The 10,188-nt window shown below is 40.6% G+C and overlaps 1 protein-coding gene across 1 annotated transcript; it reads right to left on the bottom strand.

Annotated features, from left to right (window-relative positions):
- Positions 1 to 1,647: 1,647 nt before the first annotated feature.
- On the bottom strand, positions 1,648 to 8,571 carry entpd3 (ectonucleoside triphosphate diphosphohydrolase 3). Its single transcript, XM_061081596.1, has 9 exons — positions 8,437 to 8,571; positions 7,747 to 7,864; positions 7,433 to 7,592; positions 6,564 to 6,723; positions 6,247 to 6,474; positions 5,182 to 5,445; positions 4,981 to 5,091; positions 4,302 to 4,439; positions 1,648 to 3,157 (listed from the first exon to the last, which is right to left on the bottom strand). The coding sequence occupies exons 1-9, from the start codon at positions 8,569 to 8,571 to the stop codon at positions 2,969 to 2,971; spliced, it is 1,503 nt and encodes a 500-aa protein (XP_060937579.1). The 3' UTR covers positions 1,648 to 2,968.
- Between the last annotated feature and the right edge of the window lie 1,617 nt (positions 8,572 to 10,188).

Here is a 10,188-nt window from a genome sequence, read left to right as displayed (position 1 = left end):
TGTATAATACAAGAACAGAACGTATTTGTTAGCAGAGGGAGTTTGACATGCTTTTTTGACTGAGGGATCAATGTGTGCATGTGAGCACACTAAGATGAATGCACATACTAGTCTCACTTTAACATTATGCAATTTTGAAATTACACAAAGTGAAACGCCATCGAGCACACAGACATATCCGAATGCTCAGTTGTCAGTCAAGCGACCATTGTGTCGGTCTTTTAGCTGTTACAGTTTTTCTCAGTTGTTAACACACAAAAAGCAAAAATTCGGCACAATTTGCACAACATTCACTTCATGTACCAATAGCTTGACCCAATTTGGCACTACTTCACACTCCCTTATCTCATTAGAGTCTGACTTTCCTTCTTTACACTCAGATGTAAATTACACATCAACTTGTTGTCAAAACACTACACACAATGTTCAGTTGTTGCACACACTTCTCAAGTAAAATATCAAAGCATCAACCTACAACACACAAATACTCAAATCTCTAAACATTCAGGTCTGTTGAGCAATTTGCAATCAGGCCTGCGGCATAAAAGTGCCTTCAGCCTCTGTTTTGTTTGATGAACAATGGAATAGAATAGAATACAGTGTGCTCACAGTATTTATATTTTGCAGGACTGAAAGAGAACCACACCGTGGAGGAAGAGCACGCATTTTCACAGCCGAACAGGAGACCGAAATTGTAGATATGGTTCATGAGAACAACGCTATCACACTCAGACAAATAAAAACTAGGATCCTGGCTGACCATGCTACATTTAGAAACGTCCAGACCGCCATCCTCTCTAAATTAGACCGTATTCTTCATAGGAATGCCATGCGGATGAAACAAATGAACAGGGTCCCATTCGAACGGAACACAGACGCATCAAGGAGTTACCGTGAGAGTTTGTGCTTGTTAGTACCAAACATTCAGCACTGACACGTGCATGTATTTGACCTGTAATCCAATATTGTTCCTTTTCTACAGTGTCTCACTGTAGCCCACTGTGTTGAACTTGCATTCTCATGCTGTCTGTGTCAGTACTGTACTGTTCTCTGTGTGTACTGAAATAAACCTTTTTTTGCTGCATATTTGTGTGCTGTTTTATGTTTGACTATGAAAAAAGTAGGCCTACACTAAGACAGTTTACAAAAGGAGAAATGGCTAATTCTCCAGAGTCATTGTCATTCATATGGTGTGTTCCATTTCGATGGTTGTGTTTTCAATTTTGCACTTCAGTGTGCTGTAAATGCTTGGAAGTGTGCAAGCAAATGCTTAGTTGTGTGTACTCAATAAATGGTATGTGTGTGTCATTTGAAAATATGGCTGTGTGTACCAAATGAAAACACGAGTTCTATTTTGTGAACAGTGAAGAAATTTGATTGCAAAGAGCAATCTTGCAAAGGGAGTGTCAGGTTTAACATTTTGTGTGTGAGGTTTTGAGTTTTCTGTGTGCATTTTTGAGAAAGCCGTTATTGTTTTGAAAAACGTGTGTTAACAATTGTTAAAAAACTGTAAACAATATGACCCTTTATTGGAGCTTGAAAAAGGTCCCAATACTTTTCCCTGAGGTACAAAATGAACTGCATTTAAATTTTTAGTAAACATCTCAGACTACAGTTTTTCACAGTTGTTAACACACAAAAAGCAAAAATTCGGCACAATTTGCACAACATTCACTTCATGTACCAATAGCTTGACCCAATTTGGCACTACTTCACACTCCCTTATCTCATTAGACTCTGACTTTCCTTCTTTACACTCTGATTTCAATTACACATCACCTTGTTGTCAAAACACTACACAAGATGTTCAGTTGTTGCACACACTTCTCACCCTAAAATATCAAAGCATCAACCTACAACACACAAATACTCAAATCTCTAAACATTCAGGTCTGTTGAGCAATTTGCAATCAGGATTGCAGCATAAAAGTGCCTTCAGCCTCTGTTTTGTTTGATGAACAATATAATAGAATAGAATACAGTGTGCTCACAGTATTTATATTTTGCAGGACTGAAAGAGAACCACACCGTGGAGGAAGAACATGCATGTTCACAGCCGAACAGGAGACTGAAATTGTAGATATGGTTCATGAGAACAACGCTATCACACTCAGACAAATAAAAACTAGGATCCTGGCTGACCATGCTACATTTAGAAACGTCCAGACCGCCATCCTCTCTACATTAGACCGTATTCTTCACAGGAATGCCATGCGGATGAAGCAAGTGAACAGGGTTCCATTCGAACGGACCACAGACGCATCAAGGAGTTACGGCGAGAGTTTGTGCTTGTTAGTACCAAACATTCAGCAGTGACACGTGCATGTATTGTACCTGTAATCCAATATTGTTCCTTTTCTACAGTGTCTCACTGTAGCCCACTGTGTTGACCTCTCTGTGTCCATACTGTAACTTGCATTCTCATGCTGTCTGTGTCAGTACTGTACTGTTCTCTGTGTGTACTGAAATAAACCTTTTTGTGTGCTGTTTTATGTTTGACTATAAAAAAAATAGGCCTACACTGAGACAGTTTACAAAAGGAGAAATGGCTAATTCTCCAGAGTCAGTCATTCATATGGTGTGTTCCATTTCGATGATTGTGTTTTCAATTTTGCACTTCAGTGTGCTGTAAATGCTTGGAAGTGTGTAAGCAAATGCTTAGTTGTGTGTTCTCAATAAATGGTATGTGTGTGTCATTTGAAAACATGGCTGTGTGTACCAAATGAAAACACGAGTTCCATTTGGATGGCAATGAGTCATCTTGCAAAGGGAGGGTCAGGTTTAGCATTTTGTGTGTGAGGTTTTCAGTTTTCTGTGTGCAGTTTTGAGAAAGCCGTTATTGTTTTGAAAAACGTGTGTTAACAATTGTGAAAAACTGTAAGTAGCTGTAACACTCTCCTGTTCCCTACGGGATTTCAGCAATCCCCAGGCTTTGAATGGCAGATCATTTTCTTTGTAACTTTCGCTCTCAGTAGCAAGTGCGAATGAGGAAGATGAAAGCTATGACAACCGTCACGATGGTCAGAGCTGAAAATAAAAAGATGAGGCCGGCAAAGACAGGGTTGGTGAGAGGTGTGATGTGTTTCACTTCAGATGGGATCATGTTGGACATACTCAGCATGTAGCCCAAACTCCAACCCACGCTGGTGTCCTTCACCTGAGGAGAGGAGAGTAGAGTTGAGACCAGACCAGAAGAGAAGACAAGACCAGACAAGACAAGACAAGACAAGACAAGAGAAGAGAAGACAAGAGAAGAGAAGAGAAGACAAGAGAAGACAAGACAAGACAAGACAGGAGAAGAGAAGAGAAGAGAAGAGAAGACAAGACAAGACAAGACAAGAGAAGTGAAGAGAAGAGAAGAGAAGACAAGAGACGAGACGAGAAGAGAAGAGAAGAGAAGAGAAGAGAAGAGAAGAGAAGAGAAGAGAAGAGAAGAGAAGAGAAGAGAAGAGAAGAGACCAGACCAGAAGAGAAGGGAAGCAAAGAGATGAAACCAGACAAGAAGAGGAGATGAAACAAGACCAGAAGAAGAAGACAGAAAGAAATGAGACCGGATGAAACCAGACCAGAAGAGAAGAGAAAAAATGAAATTAGAAGATAATTCATCGCTGTGCATGTCCGGAGAAGTTAAGAATGTCTCACAGCTCAAGCAGAGCGTTGTTCAGTCACAGCCCCAGGGCAGAAGATGAGTCATAACACCCAGCAAACACCTCTGGAAAAACTCCAAGTGTGTCTGCTCGGTACTTTCATAGGACCTTTGAACCCTGGGACTCCCTGACACCCCACGGGCATTACATAGCACTGATTAGCACACTAACCCTCTTGTTGGTGGGATTTCAAACTGGGAGCATTGCCAGCTGTTGAGGAACGTTCCTGTCTACAAGCAAACTGTCCTGCAATTTAGAAAATGTGGCTCTAATGATTCTTTTTAGAGCTACTCGCTTTCCTCATGACTCATGAGCGACTAAGTGTCGCAGGCCATGTGCGCTCCATTGTGAGAGTACGCTCTCTATCCTCAGGGCAGCCCGCAGCGATACATTGCATGCCTTTCATTCAAAGCTCTGAGCGTACATGAACGGTGCATCAGCCTTCCATCATTAATGAGTCCCAGTGGGTGGTTTGATTTCCACTTGTGTAAGTTAAAGGTTGTTTAGCGCTCGTATCAGTGCATGACTCGCTGGTGACAGCTCAACTCTCAGCACATTACTTTATCTGACACATCCAGATGGTTGTCTTTTCATCAACGCTATTTACCTGCAAGAATATAGGGCATAGATAATAAATAGAGTGGATATACCAACCTGTCTTTGAAAACTGATTCCTTCCCACGTCTCATTGTCAAACTTGTAACCGTCTGCCAGCAGAGTGAAGATGTAGTGAGCTCCTTGGCAGTAAGTCTTCAAGTATCTGTCAGAGATCCAGTTCTTTTCTTTTTTCAACTAACAGCAAGAAAAACAAAGATCAGAGTCAAGCCTAAGATTAGGAAGAATAATGACACAAGCGAATTAAAAATGATTGCTATTGGCAAAATATTAACATTGTAGTCAAGGTGAAGATAAAACACTAACACGCAAAAGTGTGTTATCAAGGCAACAACATAATAAACTTTTTAAAATGTTGCGTCTATGCCAAAGTTTAAGTCCTTATTTAGCAACCTGCTGCTGAGACATCATGTTTTGAGTAGATCACGCGGGGGAGAAAACGCAGTCTTGCCACACCTCAGTCAGTGATTTCACAGCAGGTATTCTGCCTGAGGAAAATAACTCCGTATCTGCCAAGCAATTTAGCTTCTGCCTACAATAATTATTTCTACTTGTTTCTGTTTTTTGTTTCGTCTTTTGTCTTTGCTCCTTGCTCTTTCTGTCATTCCTTCATTCCCTTCCCACTTTCTCATCCACTTTTCTCCGACCTTCAATTTCAGACTGTTACATCATTAATTTCAGCCTTCATTTCAGATGTATACCAGCTTGCAAAACTTACCTCTGTCCAATTCGTGTGGCAGAATTCCCTGACCAACGACTTGAACTGATCAAAATCTACAGAACCATTCTGGTGCAGAGCCCGCTTAACGTAGAAGAATCCAGCGTACGCCTGCAGCAGCATCAGAAACAAAGAGTTAAAAGATGTTTTGCACCTTCATCTGCCTACATTTACATGTTATATATTTGTACTGTTTATTACCATGAACTCTCCAGTGACTGGCGGCTGCTCAACCCCGTTGAAGGAACAGTGGGCTGAGGAACAGGTTTTGAAATCAAATATTGACTTCACCAGGCTCCTGCACTTGTCTGAGTCAGGGGCTCCCACCATGAAGAGATCCTGGTCTGGGTTGTAGTTCGCTGGCTTCTTGATGCACTCTGTGTCATAGATGGATGAGGCCTTAATGGTGGTGTTGAAACCTTCAGGGTAGCAGGGGTTCAGGATGTATGCTGGGTCAATTGATTCCTGGAAGGAGGAAGGAAATGTTAGAATACTGTATAATATTATTATACAGTATATATATTATAATAAAACGAGCACTTTTTAAGGTTAAGCGCAAAGTTCTTTCGAAGTGAAATCTATCTGTCTGTCTGTCTGTCTGTCTGTCTGTCTGTCTGTCTGTCTGTCTGTCTGTCTGTCTGTCTAAACGGATGTACAATTATAATAGTTAAAATGAGTGGGTAGCAAAGATAATGATGATAGATGTGAATATGTACTGTATGTCTATAAAATCATATAAATAGAGAATGATAAGATAATAAGTATTTGATGTGTTAAAACCATACAATTACATAGAATAGAATTAACATATCATAACATGACAAAACATAACTTATTAATGTTGAGTTAACGTTTGATATTAGGACCCTGTTGCAAATGTATGACCTTTAATCCCATTTTCTCACAGCGTAGCGTATTTTTCGCCTGCTGCAAACTCTCTTAGCTTTAAGAATGAAGCTTTAAGCAACCAGAAATAATGCATTTCTCAGCGACGCGCCTGACGACATTTACTGTCCAATCAATATCCTTAATGACATAATGCATCCTGGACTGGTCTCCCCTAGCCTGTAAGCATTGTTCACCAATCAATTCTTTAATAGGTTTTAATGGATTTTCACGTGTGTCTTGCATGCAAAAAAACACACACACACATTCCCACTGCCACGTGCACAAACAGGAATATAAAAACACACAAACAGAGAACAAGCTGCAGCGCTCTTAAATACTTTAGTCAAATTTTTTTCTAAAGACAAAAAGCTGTGTTACCTGTACTATTTTGTCAAGAACTCTCTTCTCAGCCTCATTCTTGCCGTAGCAGAGGAAACTATGAGTGTAGACATTGTAATTGTATCCGTACAGTTTGATGGGCATATAGTCGAGCCCTTGGAAATCTTCCTGGACTGAGAAGGCAATTTGGGTCGATGCTCCACCGAGGTCCATGGATCCGACTGTCTTTGCCCCCTCTGGTTGCACGTAGGTGTTCCACAGGTTTTTCTGATGCATAGAGGAAAAGGAAACATTAGTGAAGCAGCATGTAAAAGTTTGACCGAGATAGAGCAGACAGATCAATGTCAGCGTCGGACCTCCAGGAAGTTTCCCATGAGGTAGTTGACGGTGATCCACCCATATAGACCTTCCTCTTGACCTGCGATGATGGAGGCGTTGTGGAAGTCGAAGGGCAGGGAGCTCAGGTATGTTCCGAGACTTGCCAGGATGTCATTGGATCTCTGCTCATCCAGCTGACTGATGGTGAAAACAAGAATTAGAGGTCTTGCTCTCACTGGTAGTCAAAAATTGAATTAAGGGAATAGTCGGACATTTTAGAAAAACACCTTTGCTTTCTTGACAAGTGTTAGAGAAGGAGGCCAAACCACTTTCATGTCTGTTCTAAATATTAGGCTTAAGCCAGTTAGAGTTAGCATATTGTCTGAATACATAGACCCACAATTACTTTAGTAGTTTATCATCACTGTGAGATGCCGACAACAAACTCTGTATTGGCAGCATAGGATTTAAACAAATCTAAAATATAGAAACATAGTCAAGCCAAACAAAGACCAAAGCAAGCCTGCTGATTACTTATCTATTCACTGCAGACCAGTGATGGGAAGTAACAAACATGTGTCCGTACTTTACTCCCTATACGTTTTAACACAAATATCTGTACTATCTACTCCTTGCATGTTCAAAACAGGCTCATTACTATCGTTTTAATGCATTTGAGAGAAATGATTAATTTCTTTCCCATCATCGAGACAGATCTTTACATTATAACCTCATATAACTACCCACTGGGAGGAGATCCAACATTTCCCAGTATCATTGTTTCACTATGTGTTGCTACATATGTTTTTACTGCGGGGGACTGACTCCATTAGCTTTTGGGTGAAAATAAAATCCATATGACTCTGCTTGTAAGTAATGTTGAGAAGTAATTTTGACAATTTCTTACTGCAGCAGTCTCATCCCGGCTGTGGCTCCGAGAAACAGGGGGGTGGTTTTGTGTTTTTCAGCGGGAATGGCCGCGGTGATTTGGGCCATGCACTTTCGGAATGCTGTCCATGACTTTTCATCTTTCTGAGGATCAACTCCCATCTCGGAGATGCCGTCACCTGTTGGCAAGAGGCCGAGTTAAAATGAAGTTGCTGAGTTGAGACAGTGAAAACGTGATGCAAGTTGCCTGAGCACATTTTATCGGATTACGGCAGATGGACTGCATCGGTTTTCTGGTTTTAAACAATGACAAAGATGAAACTAATGACTCACCATCAACTCTGCAGTTCAGTATCTCCGTTACTACTCCTGTTTCATTCTGCTTCTCCCCGGGCCACTCGTAGAGGTACACATTGGACCGAGATGAACCCGAATCTATCACTATCCCGTACTGCAGAGAAGACGAGAGAAAAATTGAATTATGTTACAAGGACACATATATCATTTGGTCTTTGTGATCGCACGTTTTATTTTGACGTTGATGACCTGACAAAAGAGCTCAGACAATAAAGATTGTGTCAAATTACAGAGCGGCTGCTGTGAAACACACCCAGCCAACTTCACACAATCCTGCAGCACCCCTTTAACCCTTGTGTTGTCTTTGCCTCCCCCGGCCTATTAGGACGCACACGTAGGGCAATAGACACGTGAGCAGCATGCACACACACACACACACACACACACACTCAGGGTCAATCCGACCCAAGAACAACACGAGGGTTGAAAGAAATACACATTGTCCATCTGGACCTCCATCAACCAGAGAGCTAACAGATGAAAACTTCTCTCTGTGAGACTCACATCTGGATGATGTCTGCTAACACATTCATACTTGAGTGTTTGTTTGTATACCAATCTCTGACACACGCTGTTTATGCATGTGTTACACAGTAAATTCTTTAGTCTACAGCCAAAGGGTTTGTTCCTGTGAGAACATGTTTGCACGTCCATGCACCCGCCCACCTCTAGGCCGTACTCTTTAAACGCCCAGGTGTCCTGGATGACAGCAACAGCAACGAGGGCGGCGATGCTGGCCAACAGCAGGAGCAGCACGCCTGCTATGCGACACTTGTAGCCGATTGGTTGCTTGGACGCCATTTCCTGTTGGCAAGAAACAGGGTTAAAAGAAAGGAGTTTAGTTCACTCTAAAAGCTTCTCGGCTCTCAAGGGGAAGACGTTTTGGAAAAGTGATGATGAGGAATAATAAAAACACTTTATTTTCCTGAAGAAGGAAAATAACACCGGCGACATTATTGATAGCCTGAGCAATATCACCAGGGTTAACAAGCACATAAAAGGAATGAAGAAAATCAATCTGACAAAATGTTGTGGATCAGGATTCATTTTAAAGTGCTTTACAGTTGAAATGTTCCCTTTCCTCAAGGACGGTGATAAGAACCGTGAGATACTTTAACCCTCATTATATTATTATTATCTCTATTTATTATTTTGTGCTGTTAATTTTTAAATATGCAAAGCAGCGACATTAAAGGGGGATTTGCTATATTTTTTGAATGATCAGCAAAGAGGATTTTGACATGTAAATATATTGTCTAGTATGAAAGTGTATGTGTGTTATGATTGTTGCAGAGAGTTCAGAGTCCTTATGGGGGAAACCATTTCTGACAAGATGCTTTGAAGGATAAGGATCTGTAGCACCACTTCCAGGGTAAGGACAGAAGGGGTCAGAAATATTTTGTTGTGATAAAAAAATAATTTGGCTTTATATTGATATCTATATAAATATTATGGCATTCAATTTCAGTCACTTGTGTTTACCAGCCTTCATGTGCTAATATGCTCAAGACACGCCCATAATCCAGCACTTTGCTCCCACAATGTATACATTAAATTCAACGTTGATGACTCTGGCTCATTTAATGGGACTTTAACTTTAACATAAAATGGCTACCACATTTCAATATTGCACAAACACCGAAGGGGAAAATTTATATTGCAGATAATAAGACATCAAAATGAACATTGATGAGTCAGATTCAGTTCATCTTGAGACTCGAGTCAGACTCTTCTTTGATAAACTGGGACTTGGACTCAGACTCAAACATCGGGAACTCGACAGATACTGTAATATTATAATGAACATAAAATTGCTTTCACCTTTTTACATTGCACAAACATCTGGCAGTGAAGATATTCTGATTCATTTCACTTCCTAATGTCGCTGAAAACGCAGCCAGATATTCAGTACAGACAAAAAAATCTAGAACAAACTTTAAGCGGCACGCAAAAAACTCTAACCTCTGAGAAAGACAGATTTTGTTCACAATCAATAGCCAGAAAGTTCTCTGTTTCAAGTTTATTCTCAGTAAGAGGAAACAGCGCCTTGTGCCAGATCCACCATGTGTGCTTTGATGAGGGAAATGTGCACAAACACAAGGTCAGTTTGATTCGTCAGGACAAAATAATGTCCAATATGTCTGAAATTATAGGTCACACACAAACTTTAACACGCTGTCACATGAAACACACACAAACACTTAAACTCAATGTGTGCTTTCCTTCTAATTGTCTAGATTATTTCCCTTGCTGCATACCTTCCTTCTTGTATCATTGGTATGTGCAGTATGTGAATATTATCTATATTTAAAATACCACGAAGCTGTCCTGTTATGTAAGACTAAGAATGTATATTTCCTTTTAAAATAGTAATAGGGCATAGCCCATAATTTTCTCTCTGTAGTCATGAGAAATATA

Source organism: Limanda limanda, chromosome 11 (assembly GCF_963576545.1).
Source record: "Limanda limanda chromosome 11, fLimLim1.1, whole genome shotgun sequence".
NCBI lineage: Eukaryota > Metazoa > Chordata > Actinopteri > Pleuronectiformes > Pleuronectidae > Limanda > Limanda limanda.
This window is presented reverse-complemented; position numbering and strand designations above follow the sequence as displayed.

Bases quoted from the DNA above. Each gene is read 5' to 3' on its own strand.
- entpd3 (XM_061081596.1), bottom strand. From the start codon at position 8,571: ATGGCGTCCAAGCAACCAATCGGCTACAAGTGTCGCATAGCAGGCGTG. The intron at 7,593-7,746 runs GTGAGTCATTAG...TCTTGCCAACAG, and splicing joins ACTGAACTGCAGAGTTGATG to GTGACGGCATCTCCGAGATG. The intron at 5,446-6,246 runs GTAACACAGCTT...TCCTCCTTCCAG, and splicing joins TTCTTGACAAAATAGTACAG to GAATCAATTGACCCAGCATA.